General features: G+C 39.3%; 1 protein-coding gene across 4 annotated transcripts in view; it reads left to right on the plus strand.

The window, feature by feature from the left end:
- DOCK9 (dedicator of cytokinesis 9) overlaps positions 1 to 22,812 on the plus strand; it is a 114,664-nt gene that overhangs the window by 20,111 nt on the left and 71,741 nt on the right. For all 4 annotated transcript variants that reach the window (XM_068425549.1, XM_068425547.1, XM_068425550.1 and 1 more), the window contains exons 5-13: positions 850 to 919; positions 4,741 to 4,836; positions 5,475 to 5,609; positions 14,389 to 14,563; positions 15,859 to 15,926; positions 19,589 to 19,663; positions 19,759 to 19,899; positions 20,251 to 20,451; positions 20,594 to 20,716. In XM_068425549.1, coding sequence (XP_068281650.1) covers positions 850 to 919; positions 4,741 to 4,836; positions 5,475 to 5,609; positions 14,389 to 14,563; positions 15,859 to 15,926; positions 19,589 to 19,663; positions 19,759 to 19,899; positions 20,251 to 20,451; positions 20,594 to 20,716 — 1,084 coding nt within the window. The remainder of the gene's footprint in view (positions 1 to 849; positions 920 to 4,740; positions 4,837 to 5,474; positions 5,610 to 14,388; positions 14,564 to 15,858; positions 15,927 to 19,588; positions 19,664 to 19,758; positions 19,900 to 20,250; positions 20,452 to 20,593; positions 20,717 to 22,812) is intronic.

Consider the following 22,812-nt stretch of genomic DNA (forward strand, 5'->3'; position numbering starts at 1 on the left):
ATTGTATCATTGACAATGTGAATGTAAGTATGATAACTAAAACAGGCTGACGTTTAGATGAAACGAAAATGGTGATAACCTGGTTTTGTAGCTTTAAAAGCAGCTTTTGGAACTCTCTTTGGGAGCTTAGGGAGTAGAACCTAACCAAGATGGCTAGAGCAAGTGTTTGAACTAGTGCAGATTTTCACAGGATGTTTCAAAGCAGAAGCCTAATCTACATCTATTACAGACTTTTTAAACCATCTGCTAGAGAAATCTTTTCCAACTTCTTCAAAATTTTGTAAGGACAGTATAGAGATTAGACCCTTAAGTTAAAATATCTGAGAGTGGCTCAATACTCTGAATTCCACAACTCTGGAAGATCTATGTCTTCCCTACCTACTCTCCTTGCATCTATCGGTTAAGAAATAGCTTGCTTTCCCTGTGAAAAGTTCTGATGTACTCATGGGTTTTTTAAAAGTCAGTACGTCGTTTTTACTTGCCCTGAACAGAAACCACAATAGTCAATAGAAATTTAAATAAACACATTGTCCTAAAAAGAGCCAATGGTTGCAGGTATGAGCCATCAGCTCCTAAGATATTAGGAATGCAGTGAATAAGAAGGCATTTGATTCTCTTCAGTTACACATGAGGACAGTGACAAGCAGAACAAAAGGAAGACTGTGGGTAGATGTGCAAATTAGGTAAATTGCTGGCTAAGAAATATAATTCATGAAAACTAATGCTTTTACTCAGCTATTCTTGTGCTTTTTCCCCTTCAGTTAGGAAAATAACATCTTTATTCTTGCAGCTATAAAATATGTAAGTAGTCACAACATTCTAGTGTTTTAGAAGCTTTTTCTTTTCTAGTAAAGGGACAAAATCGGAGAAGCTTCCAGTTCATTTGTATGAAGTGGATGAAGAAGCAGATAAAGATGAGGTGAGATAACAGTAATTCCTTACTTTCTATTGCTTTCAATAAAGAATGTTGATTAAGAAGAGGTTACAAGTTGGGTTAAGTGTTGATGTCAGTAAATGAAAACAGATTAGCTTGAATGGTCTGATTGGAAAAAAAAGTAGTTATTTTAGCTATCTCCTTTCAAATAGCCTTGTACTCCTGAGATTTGTCATGTGAGTAGAACAAGTTTTTACAGGTAGTGAAATTGAAGTTTTAATACTTGGTGATGTATAATCCTTCAGCTTTCATAAAATCTGTCTTGTCTTATACTGTTTCTGTATAGATGGGCATATAGAGAGAAATATTTTATGCAGGTTAATCATGAAGTCGATTAAAATCATAGGTGAATCATTCCAACATGACAGTACACACACATAAGCATGCACAACAGTGTAGCATACAGTGTGAGTTAAAATTACTTTGTCACAAATTTTGGTATAGGACAAGACCTGGAGATCCGTCATGGAACCTAAAGCTAAAAAAATTGACTAAAACTCTAAGGTACTTTCTTTTTTGTCATTGGCTTAGGGAAACCAGAGATACCTGTAGCTTCAAGCAATTTTCAAGTATGTTTCAAATGTTAAAGACTTTTCTCAGTAACTGCTTCTGTTATGTGTGTGATTTATTTAATTTTTACCATACCCTGTTTCAAAGCAGTGTTTAAATGCCAGTGTTTTCTTTTCTTACGAGTGCTTGAACTCTTGCATCACAGAAAAGAAATAAAATCAAATGATTTTTTGTGGGTTTTACCCTTTTGACAACTACTTTGCTTCTAAATTCCTTGTATTCAGAACTGCTGCATATGAAATAAAAGTTGTTCCTTATAAGTTTTCCTGGATTAAATGTGAAAAAATAGTCCAGGGAGTGCATCTGAATAGGTAGATTCCTGAACAGATAGTCTCAGGATGCTGTTTCTCCAGCGCTGTTATTAATCTGCACTGTGGTACTTGGACAAATAATTTCGTGCATCTGTATCCGAATCTTCCTATTTGTAAGATGGGAATAATTATGTTTTCTATTATACTGCAATTAAAAAGACTTGACAATATTTACTGTGATAATATTTCTGACAACAGAAGTGTTTTAGAAAACAGTGAGTTAAACATGAAAAAAAGTTAAATGGAGGTATAGTTGAGTGTGACTGTTACTAGGAGAAGTACTTATGGCTAGAGTTAGTTAAACACTGGAAAACTATAGCTTAGCTATTATTGGGTGGTATGTTTTTTACTAGGAAGTGTAAGTAGGGAGGACTTCCTGTTTCCTTCTGCCCAGTTTCCTGTTAGAGCAGGCAGGAACGTTATATCTCTTTCAGAGGTAGAGTCACTGGAGAAGAGGTCTGTTACTCTTTGTTGAGGAACTTAAAATATAAACACAAGCAAAAAGCATGCTAGGAGGAAAAGGGAGCTTAATGGGAATGGGAACAGGGTGGGGGGGGGACCATAAATCCTTTCTTCAAAGGAAGAATTAATGCAAGAGGTTTTTTTTTTTTTAAACATTAACATCTTTGTGTGCCAAAAAGCATATATGCAAATCTTAGATTAAAAGTTGTTTGGTCTTCTTTTTGTTTTGCTTTTGTTTGTGTGGGGTTTTTGTTTAAGAAAGCTGATTTATTAAGAGAATGATAGAAAACAAAAAGTTGCAAAAGATTAAAAATTGGAGGAAAACCAGATAAAGATTAGTTTAATCTTGCACCATTAAAAAGGAGAGAATTAGCTTTCCAAAACTATCGGGCTATCAGGCCATCAGGTTGATGTTTGTAAATGGAATTTTTAAATCAGCCTGGGGTATGGGATCAAGATAAGGAAATGTTTTTGTTGAAACAGTTGCTGTTGAAGTAAATTTTGGAGTCGAGTTGGTGGGAAAGATCATTAAAAAAAGTGAAGCACAGTGTGCAGCAGTAATAATAAAAGTGAGGAAATTAGCTGACCGGTTGGAAACAGGAAGTATGTTTTCAGTGTGAAAGTCGTGTTAACGACAGGGTTCTGGGTTCGTTTGTATTAACAGGTGGTCAGCTGGAAAGATTCAGTAGGTTTTTGGCTCTGTAGGCAGGAATTCTGACAGAAAGAAATGGTGTAACTAGAGAGACCCAAATGACAGTTTTATCGTTAAGAAACATCATACAGTTCAACACAGTTGGGAAACAGTGCGCCTCAGAGACTTTGAATCAGAAAAAGTGTCTTAATAGAGCTAAATCTTAATTTTTGTTAACAGGGGTAATGAAGGTAATCTTGTCATGTCAGGGGGTCCTATGTATAGTTTGTGAAATTACAGAAAAGCATTCGTTGTTCCGTACTAAGTTTTGATGGTAACTCATTATCTATTCATCATTTAAGACTTGTAAGAGTGGTTTTAAACCATCCTTTCCTTGGGGATAACTCCCACTAGTGGAGGTGGAGAATCATAGTTGGAAACCCAGTGTTTTAAGTTTTTGTCTCTCTGTCTTGATTGTTGTATAAGAAAAATGGTTATGTAGGTAATAGAACAGGACTGAGGACTAATGCCTTGAAAATATGAAACAAGTAAACTGTATTGCTTGGACAGTGAGACTCATTGGGGCACATGAAAATTTACTGAGTATTTCTGGTCTATGCTTCTGAGGCATTATATCAAATGCTCTGATAGTTGGTGACCGTGTCATCCTCACTGGACCCAACTTCAATAGTATCAAGCTGACCAGAATTTTGGAAGGAACAGATTGATGCATCTTTTGTCTTCTGCTTGCAGTTTTTTGAAGTTCACGTGTGCATATGCATATGTATGTGCAAGCTAGACAGACTAAATAAGCTGTAAATAAATTAACTAGTAACTTTTTACAAATGTTCCTTGATTAAGTTGCAGAAACTAATTCATATTATTCCAAAATTTGGTTTTAATGTTCAGTTGTTGCACTAATTACTCTGTCCCCCATATGTAATCACTTTTTGTTGTATGTTCTCTTAATAACTGAGAAAAGGAGTTGGAAAAAGTGGTTGAGGCACTTGAGGAAGTTTTGTAGTTTTGTTTTCAACTGGATACTCAGTTAATTCTGTGGCAATTATAAATCTGTCATTTTGATTAGCTTTGATAGTAGGGTGCTGCTTTCTGTAGTTGTTAACATCCTACGGGTTATGAAGTAGTTAGTAAGTTCCATCAACTGGCAGACAGAAGTGGTACACAGGCAGTGGGTGTGATGTATGCATTGGATCTGCTGTTTGTGAACTTGCCATTACTGCCAAATTTGGTTCTTGTTCTCTTCAGAAAGCTTTGATTCTGATCTGTAAAAGGGCAGATCCAATTCAAGAATTCAAGGCTTAGTTCTCTGTACATTCTTATGTAATTAATGTCTTTGAAGTAATACATATAAAGCAAAATGGTTTGAGAAATCTCGATTGAAGTTTTGGATAAGCATGAGTTTTCATTGTTCTTTTCAGTAATAAAAATTGGTAAAAATTCTTGCACTGTAAGATTAGAATATATAAAAAAGCTTACAAAGTAAATGTTTTGAGTTTTCCCTCTTTTCCCCTATTTCAGTGCGATTTACCTTGCCTAATATTTAGCTATCTAGAAGATGGATGGCCATAGAGAGAACCTGTATGAGTGGCCAAGTTGCCTATCAAAATTTAGATGAGATCAATCTCATCCTTGGTCTTTAAATAAAATAATTGGAATTAGAAGCTATAGAATTTTAGGACTCATAGTACATTATCATCATTACATTTTGAGCATAGCTATTCCATCTTTTAAAAATTACTTTGGAAATTTTCAATAAATAGAACAGTTTCAGGCTGTCATGCAAAACTTCACTTTTTTTTTCCCATCTCCAGGATGCAGCATCTCTTGGGTCTCAGAAGGGTGGAATATCAAAACTAGGATGGCTGTACAAAGGCAACATGAATAGTGCAATCAGTGTGACAATGAGAGTAAGTTTAAGAATGTCTGACGCATGGTAAAAACTGAACACCGATATTAAAATATCACTGTGTCTTTGCGAAGTCAATTAGTATGTGGTTTACTTCTAAAAAAATAATGTGGGATAAAAGAGGAAAGCTTGTATGTAATCTATAGCTGTGAAATCTTACTTTCCTTTATTCTACTTAAATCAGAAAACATACATTAAATATCCGGTGTGTGGGAGAAGTCCAGCTTTTTAGATAATTTTCTTAACTGGACCCTGGTGTGTTATTAGTAGAAAAGGGAATACGTAATATGAGTTTTTATTTGTAGTGCCTCTTTATTTAGAAACAAACAAGTTATTTTTATGGTTATCATAATAAATATATATCATGTATAATATAGTAGAGTCAGCTTTAAACACCTTTCAATGGGTCAAAAATACTTTCAAATAATACAGTACAATCTTGCTGCAGGTTTTTAAGGTTTTTTTTTTTTAAATTAATGATTTCTCTCATTTTCTGAGGATACTGACTGATTAGGTCATGTGTAAATAAAAGCTTTTTTCTATAACCTACTGTGTAAATAGCAGTTATGGGTTTTGTAATATGAAGCTGATTAATACTAGTGTCATAATTATTTTTCTTTCCTTCTTTCTTTCTACTAGTCATTTAAAAGAAGATTTTTCCACTTAATCCAACTTGGTGATGGATCCTATAATCTCAATTTCTACAAAGATGAAAAAATATCAAAAGAACCTAAAGGATCAATATTTCTAGATTCATGCATGGGAGTGGTTCAGGTAATTGTGATTATTCTGCCTGTTCTTCAGTTATTCTGTATTTGGTAGCAAATGGATTTTTTTAAAATACAGATAACTTTTGTCAGATGCAGATAATTACCTATTATGCAGAGGAACAATTAGACATGCTGCACCTTGCAAAAATGGTGAATGATATTTTAAAGGGCAGGAGACTGAATTTTAAAAATCTTTCTGAAAAGAACATAAATTAGTAGTTGATGTCAAGTATTTATCAAAAGTATCAAACAAAATTTTAAGGCAATTATACAAAAAAACCCCAACCTTAAATCTTGGCAAAGTAATGACAGTATAAAATTAAAGTTCATTTCAGTTACATTTTGTGCTTACATGAGCTGTAAAATGTTTTGCATAGCTTCTTGTGTGGGATTGTTGTTGTGGGAATTGTATTAAATTCAATCACCCTCCCAGATGCTTTCATTTGACCTTTATAATGTTACTTTTATGTGCTTTTCTTTATTTTAAAAAGTTAAGGACTTTGGTAAAATGTTTGTCAGTAGCAAGTGCCAAAGAAAAGATTTTTTTTTTTTTTTTTTTTTTCCTTGTGATTCTGTTATGTATTTACAGTACAGCATGTAACTGTTTTGTTAGGCACAGCATACCTGGAAAAAAACTCTCGGGTTTTAGGGTTTTGTTAACTTGGATAGAAATAGGCAAAGTTTAATAAAAATCTATTTCTTAAATAATATTTTCTTTAGTATAAAGTTGTTTGAAGATTTATGCAGAGAGCTACAACAGATTTACAGAGGATTTTTTTTTCCAAATATCGTAATAATGTTTTTGGATACACATTTAATAAGACTTTCCATGCAAAGTATCTATACTGTAATAAGTTTAATCATATTGCAAGTTGTATGTACAGAGTTCCACAAATTGTTTTGCCTTAGGGGTCCAATTCTGGCCAACTCTACTGAAATGAGTTTGATTTGTGTTATTAAAACAAACCAACAAACAAACAAAGTGGTTCCTAAACATAGTTGTAGTCTTTGTCTTGCACTTACAGAATCACAGAATCACAGAATGTTAGGGATTGGAAGGGACCTCGAAAGATCATCTAGTCCAATCCCCCTGCCGGGGCAGGATTGCCTAGACCATATCACACAGGAACGCGTCCAGGCGGGTTTTGAATGTCTCCAGAGAAGGAGACTCCACAACCTCTCTGGGCAGCCTGTTCCAGTGTTTGGTCACCCTCACCGTAAAGACATTTTTCCTTATATTTATGTGGAACCTCCTGTGTTCCAGCTTGCACCCATTGCCCCTTGTCCTGTCAAGGGATGTCACTGAGAAGAGCCTGGCTCCATCCTCATGACACTTGCCCTTTCCATATTTATAAACATTAATGAGGTCACCCCTCAGTCTCCTCTTCTCCAAGCTAAAGAGACCCAGCTCCCTCAGCCTCTCCTCATAAGGGAGATGTTCCACTCCCTTAATCATCTTTGTGGCTCTGCGCTGGACTCTCTCTAGCAGTTCCCTGTCCTTCTTGAACTGAGGGGCCCAGAACTGGACACAGTACTCCAGATGCGGCCTCACCAGGGCAGAGTAGAGGAGGAGGAGAACCTCTCTCGACCTGCTGACCACACCCCTTCTAATACACCCCAGGATGCCATTGGCCTTCTTGGCCACAAGGGCACACTGCTGGCTCATGGTCATCCTGCTGTCCACTAGGACCCCCAGGTCCCTTTCCCCTACGCTGGTCTCCAACAGGCCTGCCCCCAACTTGTACTGGTACATGGGGTTGTTCTTGCCCAGATGCAGGACTCTACACTTGCCCTTGTTATATTTCATTAAATTTCTCCCCGCCCAACTCTCCAGCCTGTCCAGATCTCTCTGAATGGCTGCACAGCCTTCCGGCGTGTCAGCCACTCCTCCCAGTTTTGTGTCATCAGCGAACTTGCTGACAGCGCACTCTAATCCCTCATCCAAGTCATTAATGAATATATTGAATAGAACTGGTCCCAGTACTGACCCTTGAGGGACTCCGCTAGACACAGGCCTCCAACTGGACTCAGTCCCATTGACCACCACTCTCTGGCTTCTTTCCTTCAGCCAGTTCACAATCCACCTCACTACCCGATCATCCAGACCACACTTCCTCAGTTTAGCTGCAAGGATGCTGTGGGAGACCGTGTCAAACGCTTTACTGAAATCGAGATAGACAACATCCACAGCTTTACCATCATCTATCCACCGGGTTATGTCCTCATAAAAGGCTATCAAGTTGGTTAAGCATGACTTCCCCTTGGTGAAGCCATGTTGAGTGCCCCTAATGATCCCCCTATCCTTGATGTGCCTAGAGACAGCACCAAGGACAAGTTGTTCCATCACCTTTCTGGGGATGGAGGTGAGGCTGACCGGCCTATAGTTACCCGGGTCCTCCTTCTTGCCCTTTTTGAAGACTGGAGTGACATTTGCTTTGCTCCAGTCCTCAGGCACCTCTCCCGTTGCCCACGACTTAGCAAAGATGATGGAGAGTGGCCTAGCAATGACTTCCGCCAGCTCCCTCAGCACCCGCGGGTGCATCCCATCAGGGCCCATGGATTTATGGACGTCCAGATTGCTTAACTGGTCCCTGACCCAGCCCTCATCTACCAAGACAGATTCCTCCTCTATCCTGACTTCTTCTGGGGCCTCAGGGGTCCAGGGCTCCTCAGGACAGCCTCCAACAGTATAGACAGAGGCAAAGAAGGCATTCAGTAACTCTGCCTTCTTTTTATCCTCTGTTTCCAGGGCCCCCACCTCATTCATCAGTGGGCCTACGTTGCATCTAGTGTTGGCTTTACCTGCAGTGTATTTGAAGAAGCCCTTTCTGTTGTCCTTGACCTCTCTTGCAAGGTTTAATTCCAAGGAGGCCTTAGCTTTCCTAGTTGCCTCCCTACATCCTCTGACAACAGACTTATATTCCTCCCAAGTGGCCAGCCCCTCTTTCCACGATCTGTACACCTTCTTCTTCCACTTGAGTTTGCCCAGCAGTTCCCTGTTTAACCATGCAGGTCTCCTGGTACCCTTCCTTGACTACCTACTTGTTGGGATGCTCTGATCTTGAGCTCGGAAGAAGCAGTCCTTGAATGCTAACCAACTATCTTGGGCCCCCTTACCTTCTAGTACCCTGTCCCATGGGATTTCCCCTAGCAATTGCTTGAAAAGGCCAAAGTTGGCCCTCCTGAAGTTCAGGGTTGCGATTCTGCTAGCTATTCTGTTCCTGCCACATGAGATCCTGAACTCCACCATCTCATGATCACTACAACCAAGGCTGCCCTCAACCTTCACCTCTTCAACCAGACCCTCCTTGTTAGTGAGGATAAGATCCAGCAGTGCTCCTCTCCTAGTTGGCTCATCCACCATTTGCATCAGAAAGTTATCATCAATGCACTGGAGGAACCTCCTGGACTGAGGATGACTGGCCGAGTAGGCCTCCCAGCAAATATCAGGGTAGTTGAAATCCCCCACAAGAACCAGGCCCTGTAATTGCGAGACTGCTCTCAGCTGCCTGTAGAAGGCCTCATCACTGTCCTCATCCTGATCTGGTGGCCTGTAATAGACACCCACAACAGTATCACCCCTGCCAGCCTGCCCCTTAATTCGCACCCACAAACTCTCAACTCGCTCCTGATCCGCCCCTGGACAGAACTCAATACATTCTAGCTGCTCACTCACATAAAGAGCAACTCCACCACCTCTCCTTAGCGGCCTGTCTTTCCTGAACAAGACATAGCCATCCATGACCACATTCCAGTCATGCGAGGCTTCCCACCAAGTCTCTGTAATTGCCACTAGATCATAGCCCCCCAACCGAACACGGATTTCTAACTTCTCCTGTTTATTCCCCATGCTGCGTGCATTGGTGTACAGGCATTTCAGGGAGCGAGCTGGGCACACCGATTTCACCCCAGGGGGATGGGGGGCCTCCTGGTCTACCTCAACACTAGAGCGTTGCCCCAGTGGTGCAAGCCCAGCTACTACCTCATCCCCCTTCGAATCTAGTTTAAAGCTCTCCGAATGAGCCCTGCTAATTCCTGTCCCAGAACCCTTTTGCCCCTACGACATAAGCCTTTCCCATGTATTATAGTCACGCCTGGTGTCTTATAAAACCAGCCATTATCAAAGAACCCAAAGCCCTGCCTGTAGCACCAGTCTCGTAGCCAGGCATTAATAGAGAGAATCCTACTATTCCATCCCACGTCATCACCTGAAAATGGGAGTAGGGAGGAGAAAACAACTTGTGCCCCAGCCTCTTTCACCAACCGTCCTAGGGCCTTGTAGTCTTTCTTCATCCCCCTCAGACTATGGGATGCAGCTTCTTCCCCACCTGTCTGGAAGATCAGCAGGGGGTAGTAGTCTGTGGCCTTCACCAGGTTGGGGAGTTGCCTGGTGATATCCCTGATTTGGGCTCCAGGCAGGCTGCAGACCTCCCTGTGATGGGGGTCAGCTCTGCATATTGGGCCCTCAGATCCCTTTAGGAAGGAGTCTCCAACCACTAAAACTCTTCTCTTCTTCCTTGTGGAGGAGGTAGCTATATGCCCGTCAGGTTTTTCTGACTGTGGTGGGACCTCTGATATAGGTTGCCTCTCCACCACATCCCCATTGGACCGACTGTATTCCACTAGGGCTTCATATCTATTGCTCAGAGGCACCTGTGGAGGCAAGGTAGGCAAGGAGGGCACTCGCCTTTTGCCACGGCCATAGACTTGCCTCCACTCACTCCTCTCCTCTAGGTTATTGTTTTCCACCTGAGAGGAGCAGAGTACAGGGGCCCCTCGATCCTGAGAGCTCTCCGGCAGGTGCTCCCATTTTTGTTGCAGGGAGGGCAGAGCCTGGCTCCACCAGTGTATCTCCATTTCAGCCTCCCGAATGCTCCTAAGCCTTTCTACTTCGGCTTGAAGCCTTTCAACCTGGCTTTGCAGCTGTGCCGCTCGGCCGAGCGGATCATCTACCTGCTCACAGCGCACACAGCCCCCTGACACCACAGAGACGGTGTAGTATTCCCTGCAGCCTGCGACCTGCACCATCGCCTCCTTCCGTGGGAGCTCTGTCTGGGTTCCCACATCCATTTTGGTCTTCTTCCACCGGGTAGATACCATTGTTCTTTCACTGAACTGGGAAATACCTGCTGGTGACACCCCTGGTTCACAGCTCCTTGGCACCTTCCTCGCCTTGTGCACTGGGAGGGAGTCAGTGCCCTCCCCAACGAGCTGCAAACGGCTGTGGCCTCTCCCGCCCTGGGACACACCCAGTCACAGCTGAGTCTCCCTCTCCCTTCTGGCCAGGGACTAGTCCCTGCCCTCCAGGAGACTTTTTATCACCCGATCACAGGGGGTGGTGCATTTAAATCGCTTAAATCGCCCGCGGTGTGTCCGCGGTGCCTCCGGCTCCGCCCCCTCCTCTCCTGATTCGTTGCCGGGAACCTCCGGGTCCTGGTCCGGGGTGGGGGGGAAGCAGCTCGGGGCTGATGCTCGCGGGGGGCTCAGGGGGGGCCCAGAGTACGAAAACCGTACTTAAAATGTATCTTTTCTTCTGCTCCTCAGCTTCCTCTGCTTTGGTGCCCATCTCTCTGATAACATAAATTCTCCATCCTCGGGGCTATTTCTGGCCTCTTTTGTTTCCCACTTAGGGGATGGTTTGTTTCTGGTTCTCAGCCTGTGGCTCTGGTACAGACTATCATGGGCAATACAATATTGGTTTGCAGCATCAGAAAACATTGAGATTTTCAGAAGCTGCAAATGAAAGAAAGGTACTGCAGCAAAGGGAAGTGCGAAGTCCTGCAGCTGGGGAGAAAACTCCAGGCACTGGTATGTGCTGGACAGGCCACCCAGCTGGAAAGCAGTTGTCAGAAAAGGACCTCGGGGTCCTGGTGGACACCAAGTTGAACATGAGCCAGCCATGTGCCCTTGTGGCAAAGAAGGCTAATGGTGTCCTGGGCTGCATTAGGAGGAGTGTTGCCATGAGGTCAAGGGAGGTGATCCTTTCTCTCTAAACAGCTGAATAGCACTGATGAGGCCACACCTGGAGTCTTGTATCCTGTTCTGGGCTCTCCAGTAAAAGAGAGACTGGGGACATACTGGAGAGTTCAGTGAAGGGCTATGAAGATGCTGAAAGGACAGAGGATGGAGCATCTCTCCTATGAGGAGAGGCTGAGAGAGCTGGGACTGTTCAGGCTGGAGAAAAGAAGGTTCAGGAGGATCTCCCTGAAGGGAGTGTGCAAAGATGACAGAGTCAGGCTCTTTTCATTGGTGCCAGAGACAATGGGCACAAACTGAAACACAGGAGGTTCCCTCTGAACGTTAGTAAACACTTTCTCACTGTGAGGGTGACCAGGCACTGGCACAGGTTACCCAGAGAGATTGTGGAGTCTCCATCCTTGGAGATACTGAAAAGCTGCCTGGACATGGTCCTGGGCCAGCTGGCTGTAGGTGGCCCAGCTTGAGCAGAGGGTTGGACCAGATGACTTCCAGAGGCCTCTTCCAACCTCTAATCATTCTATGATTCTATGGTGTTGTTTTTTTTTTAATCCCGAAAATCCCCTTTTTTCTAAATCATCTTTTCATGAAGTATTCTTCCGTACTTTCTGTTCCATCAGTTCAATACAAGTAACCTGAAATTTCCTCAGACTCTGTCAGAAGCTTTTTTTTTTAATGTTACTGTTCCCTACTGCAAGTAATGTTTTGGGCTGACACAGTAGTCTTTAAGTAAAACTGTACTTCCTGTGCTTAAAGTTTATAGCTGGCTTGTGTCTTGAATGCTGTACTGTATTCTACAGTACCTTCAGCATTCATCTTGGTGTCTGGACGTTCAGAACTGCATGTAGAAATTTGAGACTAGTTATGGATCAACAATAGGTGCAAAACCAAAATCAGTTAATGCTCACTTCTGTGAAGCCAAGAAGTTATTCAATGGCTAGAAGAAAGGAGTTTGGAAATAGCTCTTTTCTTCGCTTGGATTGTTGGTGAGGGGCAAGTAAATGAGATTTTGAACTATAAAATATTATACATAATGGCCCTATTCCAGATGTGTGATTTTATTATTTTATATTATGTACTGTATCCTCTCTGGCTGATCTTATTTTATTCATTGTTTTACTGTTACTTGATATTGGTGTTGTGTTAGCATCTAGAAACTCATATGGGAAGAAAGTGATCTGTACACAGTAGAAATTGCATTTGCATTTAATGGAAGAGGAAAATAAAAAAATTGTAGGGACCCCAGCCACTGTTCTTTGCAGTAATCTGACTTGGAATTCGTAGAAATGGTTATTCTTCTTAGGTAGACATGCTTACAAACTTCTGTTCTCAGAATCGAACTACTTGTTTCAGACTAAGCCCTTTTGGTGAGGGGGGTTAGTTCCTATTGCATTTTTACAACATTTCTCATTTCTGTTTTGAGTTCATTTAGTACATATGCTCACTTATTCTTCAAAGGCAGTAGATGCACAAGAGAGAAAAATGCTGACTTCACTAACAGACACTAAAGATAAAGCAGAGTAGAGCAGAATATGCTCCTTCATCAGCACTTGTATAAGAGAAATGCTAAATATGTGCAATAGGGTTTTTTTTTGTTTTTTTTTGTTTTTTTTTCCCCAAAACTTAAAAAGGTTAAATGAAAAGACAGGAATTCCCAAAGTACTGTTTGGGGTTTTTTTTTGGTTTTGTTTTGTTAGGTTTTTTGTTTTGTTTTAATGCTGAAGTATATTGAGACTTTTCTGCATCACAGAGAAAAGTGCAGTCACATAATATATGCAGTGTATATATTCACACATACAGTCATATATATAGGCATGGTTGCTCTAATTCAGTGGTCTGTGAAAAATTAGAAGTGTGATATGTACCACCTATGTCAAGACTTTATGCTGTGAAAGTTAAAGGTTACTGTTCTTGAGATTTTTCATTTACATCAGTACTGATTTTAATTTGTAAGACTGCCTTAAATCTAGAGTCCATATATTTGTTTGTATCCTCCTTAACAGAAACTCATCTTTGATAGAAGACTGACTGTTTTGCCAACCAGTAGTTACTCTGTTAATTGAAAAATCTGAGGTATAACAAGACTAAAATGTAATATGGCATTTAATTTAACTTAAACAAAAAATCCCCCAACCATTAAACCTTATTGTTTATTTTAATGTTTAAAGAATTATCAATTTTAAAAATTAAATTCATTATAATATAGAATTTTCATTTAAGACTTGTGAATTCATTCCCAGGAACATGAGTCAAGCTAGGTAGCATTTGAAGCCTTGTTTTAAATTGTGCAAAAAGGATGACAGTAATGGTTGAGGAACAAAGGAGGAATTGATTCCCAACTTCATGTATATTTAAAAGACTAACAATATCAGAGCATTTAGGGGTGAGATTGGTTATGATTTAACCTCTGGTATAAAATCCCAACATGCAAATGATTCTCATTCAAATATTAATAGAGTTTCATACTTTTTTTTTTTATCAGGTCTTACTTAGCTTCACTTCTAGATGATCTGAGTACATGAAGGCTTGGTATTTGGAAATTGGATTTTTTGTTTTTTAAAAATGACTACAAGCAGAATGATGAGGGAAAACTGAAAAACGGGCTGTTATCCTTCATAATTCCACTTGTTGCAGTGGTACAAATAACTTCAAAAGGTTAAATGTCAGAGAGGTAAAAGTGTAATTATAGTACACTTGTTCAAAATATCAGACTAACTGTTTTCGTTAAAAGATGTAAAATACATGTAACTTCCTTTGTGAGTAGACAGTATGTGAAGATATTATAAAGATCTTTTATTTTCTTATAGAACAATAAAGTCAGACGTTTTGCGTTTGAGCTCAAGATGCAAGACAAGAGTAGTTACCTTTTAGCTGCAGATAGTGAACTTGAAATGGAAGAATGGATAAACACTCTGAACAAAATCCTTCAGCTTAACTTTGAGGCTGCAATGCAAGAAAAAAGAAATGGAGAGTCTCACGAAGGTAAGCAGGGTTTCTAGCAATGCTAATACAGTTATGTGACAATGTCTACATACGTGTATTTGGAGAGGAAGCCTTTACTGTGGTTAATTTTTTAAATTTTCTTTGGTCATAAAAATTATAGGCCTTTTCACTGTCTGCCTGAACTGATGAGAGTTTTGACCTTTTAGCATTAACATAGCACTGTTCTGTGTTGATTCCAATTAAGTCCAGAAGAGAATAATGAGACTGATCAGAAGTCTAGAAAAACAGAACCCACAGTGAAAAATCAGGAGAAAGGCAGTTGAAATTTCAACTAATAAGTTGAAAGTTTAGAGAAAACTAAGGAGGGACTTGTTTTGAAATGTGTAAAATGCTGCTGAAGATGGAATAACCTGTTCTGTGGTCACTGTACGTAGAATAAGAAATTGTGGTTGCAGTGAGGGATTTTAAATTTAGATGTGACTCCCTTGACCACAAATATTATGCTAAAGCTTTTTAAGAATGGGTAAGGCAGATACCTGTAAGGAATGTGATGTAGGTCCGGTTGACAGTTTGGTGACAAAAGGATAGTCTATATGTCCTCTTGTGCATCTTTTCTCTTGAGAGTGGATGGGGAGGGCAGCTGGAATGACTAAGTGTATGCATAGCCAGAAGAAACTGGAAGAGACTATAGGATGTCGTTCTGCTTATAAATAGCACAATATACCAAAAGGATCATTAGAGTTTAAAATTAGATATCGCAGTCTTTGATGAAGATTGCCAGAATTTAACATTATGTTTGCAACAAAAGCAAGTTGCAAAAAGAGAAGCCTGTGGCTTCGTGAAAGACATCTTAGTCGATGGTCCCCAGTTGACCTTAGAACTGTAAGATGCTTATAGTTAACTGAATGGTTGCTTTGTAAAACCAGTAACTGTTGGAGAGTAGAGCTGGGAACCTAATGAACAGAGGGAACTTGTTTTGAAATCAAGTTACAGTCCATAGTGGAAAGAGTAATGTAAATTTGTGCATTGAGTATCCCTTTTCCCCATGCGGATATCAAAATTAATATTAAAGCTATTTTCTAGGTAACATTAGAAATAACTGCTAATTTACCAATTTATGTAAGTGGTTACATCCTCCAAGAAGTCATTGTATCAAAATGAAATGGAGTCATCCACAACCTGTTTTATGTTAACAACTGTCATTTTTGAGGGGGTAGGAGTTAGCAAAAATTTTTTTTTTTTTTTTTTTTTTTTTTATGTAGTTTTGTGAGTAGTTTGTTTTTTTGTTTCTTATGTTTGTTTAAGTTTTCTTAAATGTGGTTTTATAATTTCAGATGATGAACAAAGCAAAATGGAAAGCTCATCAAGCAGTTTTGATAACTACTATCCTGAAATTGCCAAGGTAATATATATAGTAAAGGCTAACTCAGGTATAAAGTACTAAACTTAAGAGTTAACCACATGAATTTTCAGTAGAGGTAAGGTATTGGCTTTTAGCTTCCAGTCGGTTTGTGGTGCTTTGAAAGCTTAGAAGCTCTTTCATGAATAGATGTGGTTATTGAGCTTCTTCATTCTCTGCTTTTGGAAGCAAACTAGCTATTGTCTTGAAGTTGCTTATGCAAATCTTGACATGCTGTTTAAAAGCAGCATGTTTTATTATTTTATTACTTTATTGTATTTTGCATATTTTGTATTGTTTTATTGCATGCAGGTAGGTGCCGAAGTATTTCTATAGAAATGTAGTTATACTAAAGTCAAGTTTTATTTTTATAGTTAGAAGTCCAGAGGAGCTTAGTAGCAGCGATGATGTGAATGTATTTTAAGATGCTTGTGTTTGTAATGAGCTGGCAAGTTCATGGATACTTCCTGTATTGCAATGGTTTTTGCTTTTCTATTTTGTTCTTAGAGGTGTGGTAGAAATAGAAATAAGAATAAAATAGATATAATAGAAATAAATAGAAATAACAGTAACTCTTCCTCAGACCATTTGCAGGCTTTATTTCAGTTAAATCAGTGACTTGTGTCTTGCAATAAGTTTTGTGAGTTCTCTAAGGGAGAAATTTTTGTTAAATCATCTAAGGAGTGGAGCTGTTGACCTTCTTCTGTTGAAGCTGCAGAATCCAAACCCCTTGCTGTAACTTCCTTACTCTTTCTTCTGTGTGGCACAGCCTGCAGTCCTGAAACTTTTCTGCTTGACCATGCTGTGTAATGCTCTTCACTTCTTTTCTGAGGTTATGTCTGACCTAGACACTACTCCTGAAGGGAGTGCAGCTTATAAACTGAAAAAAAGCAGTAAGGCAAATTCTGTCTATTACAATAGCTAATATATCAAAAGATCCAGTCAGAATATATTAACAGGCTTTTAGCACCCAAATTGTTTGGCTGACTTAATTCTGTTACTACTTTGCAATCAACTTAGCAGATGTACACAAAAAGCTATTACGTGATAATGTAACTCCAGCTACGGCTATATTTGGAAATTAATTGGGATTGTGGTACATACAATCAAGTTTTTCTTGGAACAGCTGTAAGCATCAAACAGCATACATACATGGGGCTATGAAAATTTATTTCAAAAACAAATATAAAATAAGATGCTCTTATTGTATGGAAGATTTTTCTTTCTTTATAGTTAGAATTATTGGAATACTTGGGTTCCATATGACTTCCAGAGGGGACTTTTATTCAGGGCTGCAGCACCTGCATATGGTTTTAGTACTACAAATGCTGCTTCCTGTTTCCATAACCTTCTGACCAGAAGCATCCAGCTCTCTGAGCTATGTTTTTTTCTAGTGTGTTATTTTTCTCAGCTCTTTAAGTACTGGCTTTTTTTATTCCATGGTTATAACCCATTTAAATTTCTGTTTCCTTCAAAGTTAGTTTTTCAGTTTTCCCGTTCTAGTTCATCTTTACCAAATACTACCTTTCAAAATAATTTACTCTAATGTATTTTTCTAGCCTTTTTCCCCTGAGGAGAAGTGTGGGGGAAAATCTGCCCATTTGCATGAGTACACTGTTTGTGCCTTGATTACTTTATATAGATGCTGTTTGTTTTGAGGATTTTTTTGTCCTCTATTCTTTCTTGCATTGTCTTCTCAGCTGTTGTTTGGATTTGCTTTTTTTTTCCCCAGTGGAAGACTTACAAGGCATTGAGCCTTCTTTTAGAAGAGTTTCTAGTTGCTCTTATTATTTTTGTTGGTTCTAGGAGGAGATTTTTGCAATACCTGACCTCATATCCTTATGAGGAAAGAGAAATTCCTTCAGGGGTGATTGTAGAGCACCTGACAATAGGGGTAAAAACAGTCTTCCTAGGAAAGGTTTAACCTTTGTGAGCACATCTCCAAGTCTTCATTTTTCTATCAATAGCTGTTAGTTTATAATGTAAACTAAATAAGATGGTATTGTGCGCTTCGGTGCACAGATGTGCACACATGTATGTCAATCTGTCTGCGCTGTAGACAGGATCGATGACTATGTTTGTTTTCAGTTCCTGACTTCTGACCAGCTCCCCCTCAATCTGTCCATTAAAAATGCATATTTTTGTCTTGTCTTTAGTGCATAAAACACCAAAGAACCTAAAACTATTCAAGATGCTTTAGGTGAAGCAGTTTCTGGCTTGCTCCTATGACTAGGTCATCTTCCTTTTCAGTTCTTGCCACTGACTATTCCCTTTCCAAAACATACATGCAACCTTCTTGCCATCTTTAAACTTCTTCACAGTTTAGTCCTGTATTTCTCAGCCATACCAAATGTTGAACAAGCAAAGTCTGCCACTGCTCTGCTGGTGTCACGTGTCTGGGTCACGTCTTTCACAGCAACTCTTGTCTTTTCTCCTGTGTGTGTTAAAGGTAACTAAGTAAAGTAAATGAAATCCATTGGAGCATTTACACTCAAAATCACATCTCAGAAGTTCCTCTTCTGTAATGCATTATTTAAGTCAAATTCTTTTTTTTATTATTATCAACCTAAAATAGGATTTTGAGCTCTTAGAGCTGGTGGTGGTTTTTTGTTCTTTTTCTTGAGACATAGTAGGAGTTTCTTCAGCTTCCAACAAGGCAGATGCAGACAGCAGATCACTTCCAGCTGATGGTCAGTGATGAGCATTTTGGGTTGGTAACTTCTTTTAAACAGTACAGACTGATCCAAAACCAAACACCTGTCTGTAATGTCATACTTTGTATCCCTGTTTAGCCAACTACTACTTTGGGAATGGCAACTCTGCTACATGGGTAATTTTAGCGCATGCATATGTCCATTTGTCATGTCCTGTGACTTTAAAAATCATAGAATATTCTTTAAATAATACCTTTTTTTAAAAAAAGTAACCTATGTATACTATCAGTTTTCACATTCTATTTTGTTCCACTTTACTTTTGTTTTACTGATAATAGGTAGGTATCCACAAATCCCAGGCTGGATCAGTGTACCTCCTAGCTCTGCAAAGTAACATTTAAGCATGAGGGGTTTATCTTTTGGAAGTTTTTGGGTTTTTTCCACCTACCCACAGGAAAACCACTTCTTTAGCAATAGAGTTCAAGGGAAAAAAAAAAAAACAACACAAAAAGAAAAAAATAAAAAAAACCCAAAAGAAAAAAAGAAAAAGAGCTCTAGAGCTCTGATGGTGTTTCTTAATTTAGGTAGCCTGTTGTTTTCTGAGCAATCTTATGGTCTCAGGATAGCTCTGAGCTTTAACCTACATTCATACTTTTTTAAAAAAAAAAATAAAGTAGTGTTATGAAAGTTATTTATTGTTTAAGGAGGCAAAATGCTATATGAGCTACACTGGAGTATACTTCCCATGAGCTTGGATGGTTACATGTTGCTGATGTACGTTTTTGTGTTTTAAGGCCTGGAAAAGCCTTTAGAGGAGAGGAGCCATCTCTCACTTTTTACTTGGGCATGATGGAGCAATTTAAACTATGGAGTTGCAAAGCTCAGTTAGGGAGAGAAAACTGTGTGAATTAAAAACACGTAAAGCTTTGAACATCACAGCAAAAGGAATAAAATTGAAAACCACTTTCCTTTAAAAGTGTGATACTAAGACTTTTTTCTTATTTTGAACAGAGTACCAGAGAAGCAGAAATGAAGTTGAAAAGTGAAAGCAGAGTTAAACTTTTTGCCTTGGATCCAGATGCCCAGGTTAGACTTTTTTACAAGGAAACATATTTTCTTTTATGTTGATCCTTTTGAGATGAAAAACAACTTACCTTGATTTTTCTTTTCTCTTTTTAAAGAAACTTGACTTTTCTGGTATTGAACCAGAAGTGAAGCCATTTGAAGAGAAATTTGGAAAAAAAATTCTTGTGAAGTGTAATGATTTATCTTTTAATTTGCAAAGCTGTGTTGCAGAAAATGAAGAAGGACCAACAACAAATGTAAATAATTAATCTAATTATTTTCTGTTAATATTGTAATGAATGTCTCTAATATTTTGTTGGCCCTATTCTTAATAACAGGAATTCCTTGCTGTGAGTGAGAAACTTGTGGGGTTTTTTTCTACTCCTTTAAATCAAAATGGGAGCCTAAATCCTACAAAAAGTAACTTTGCTACTAATCTTTCTATTGTGTTGTGGAAAGTGGAATTTTTCTTTTACACCTTGTCAGTAATATCTAGAGTGATGGCTGAGTGTGACTTCATAAAAATGTTACTCATCTTCCTTTCATACACTTTTTCACAGTAATTTAGATGCCAGCAATGACACTTGATTCTTTTTTTAAATGTCTAGGTAGAACCTTTCTTTGTCACGTTATCACTATTTGATATTAAAAACAACAGGAAGATTTCAGCAGATTTCCATGTTGATTTGAACCACGCCTCAGTAAGGCACATGATATCCAGTGCATCTCAACAAATGATGAATGGCAGTGGTGATAGCTTACACAGAATTCAAGACATTCATGAAACTGTGTTACAATATCCAAAGCAGGTAAGAACTAGTAACCTAAAGAATTTGTAGAATTTAGGCTACAAGTAGAGAGTTTTCCTGCATGCTTCAGATGGCTTTCTATTATGTGGTGTAAAATGTGTGTGCACTTTCCTTTTATATTTATCTCTTGTTTTGTTTCTAGGGAATATTTTCAGTCACATGTCCTCATACCGACATTTTCCTTGTGGCTAGAATAGAAAAAGTATTACAGGGAAGTATTACACATTGTGCTGAACCATATATGAAAAGTTCAGATTCTTCAAAGGTATGTTATCTTCTTCTGTGGCATGGAAAAAATGCTGAGTCAAGACAGGTTGATTTGAAATTAATAAATATCAATCAAAATCTTAGTTCTTTTATAGGAAATTCAGATAACTGGATGATTTGATTTATTAAGTTGTAGTTACTACTAGTAACTATTATTAATTGAAACATTATAGATAAAGTCTAACATATTATTTGGAAATACTTATTTAGCTTTTTATAATTGTGAAATAATCTATAACTTTTATAATGGCTTTAAATAAACTGATGTGACAAAAGAGTATTAGACTTCAATGTGAAAGTTGAGTTGATTGTTGAACAATGAAATATTAAATATAGGTCAGAAATTAACTGTACACATCTCTTAGTTAATGCATCTTATTTACTCTCTCATTGTTGTGACACAAAGGAAAAGTCAACATTTTGGTGACCATAGTTCACTGTAATGTTATCTGCACTCCTGCTGTTTTTTTCTTCAGAACCATTGCGATCATTAAGCCTCTGTTTTTGTGTATAAAATGCTTTGAAGATTTGGTAGAACTCCAAATCACTGTTGGAAATAAACCACTGAAACTTGTTAAGTTTCCAGGAGTCTAGGATGACATAACATTTTAATGTTTTCGGCAACATGTCTGTAAGAAGCTTTGTCAATTGCTGCTTCTTGTTTGTCATTGAAGAAACAGAGTTTTAATTTTGTTGATTTATGGTTGTGCTTAAATAGCTGGGCCGGAATACTAAGAGAAACGTTTTTTTGTAAGCAGTGTCAGCTGCCGTTGACGTTCTTCATGTTTTCAGATAGTGAAAGGGAAGAGGGAAGGGTTAACTTTCAGTCTCTGCAGAGGAACAGTGTTCTTTCCTACTGATTTAATGCTAACTAAGCTACGTGTAAAAAACTTGTATTTTTCACTTGGTCTTAATATAGATCAGACTACTGAATTGCTTTTCGAGGAATACTTGAGATTTTTTTCAGCTATTGTTGGAAAACAGCAGCTTTGTATTTTAGGAGTCTGATTTTGAAGTGCATGCTGACTGTTCCTGAGTTAAAACAAACCTGAACTGAGTAACTGATTTTGATGGTCTTGGGCCTGAGCCACATGGGAATGTTAAGTAAGCCCAAGTGTTCCCAGATTTGATGCTGAGTGCTAGACTTGTGTTGCCCTGTACTGCAGGAGTAGCCAATAGGAACATTGATGGTTATATTAACTTATGCTGCCCATTTCTGGTATTCATTTGCTTATAATTTTATACAATTGAACACTTAGTTTGAATTTCTTTCTGTTCTTGTTCTCTGGGATTACACCATATTAATTTGAAACAAATCGGAACAGAATCACAGAATCACAGAATCAATCAGGTTGGAAGAGACCTCAGGGATCATCGAGTCCAACCGTTGCCCTGACACCACTCTGTCAACTAGACCATGGCGCTAAGTGCCATGTCCAGTCTTTTCTTAAACACATCCAGAGATGGTGACTCCACCACCTCCCTGGGCAGCCCATTCCAATGTCTAATAACCCTTTCTGAGAAGAAATTCTTCCTAATGTCCAACCTGAACCTCCCCTGGCGAAGTTTGAGGCTGTGTCCTCTTGTCCTATCGCTAGTTGCCTGGGAGAAGAGGCCAACTCCCACTCCACTACAACCTCCCTTCAGGTAGTTGTAGACTGCAATAAGGTCACCTCTGAGCCTCCTCTTCTCCAGGCTAAACAACCCCAGCTCCCTCAGCTGTTCCTCGTAGGTCATACCCTCCAGACCCTTCACCAGCTTGGTCGCCCTCCTCTGGACTCGCTCCAACACCTCAACATCTTTCTTGAAGTGCGGGGCCCAGAACTGGACACAGTATTCAAGGTGCGGCCTCACCAGTGCCGAGTACAGAGGGACGATCACTTCCCTAGACCGGCTGGCTACACTATTCCTAATAGAGGCCAGGATGCCATTGGCCTTCTTGGCCACCTGGGCACACTGCTGGCTCATGTTTAGCCAGCTGTCGATCAGCACCCCCAGGTCTCTTTCCACCGGGCCGCTTTCTAACCACTCTTCCCCCAGCCTGTAGCGCTGCATGGGGTTGTTGTGGCCGAAGTGTAAGACCCGGCACTTGTT

This window comes from Nyctibius grandis, chromosome 2 (assembly GCF_013368605.1).
Source record: "Nyctibius grandis isolate bNycGra1 chromosome 2, bNycGra1.pri, whole genome shotgun sequence".
Taxonomy (NCBI): Eukaryota; Metazoa; Chordata; class Aves; order Nyctibiiformes; family Nyctibiidae; genus Nyctibius; species Nyctibius grandis.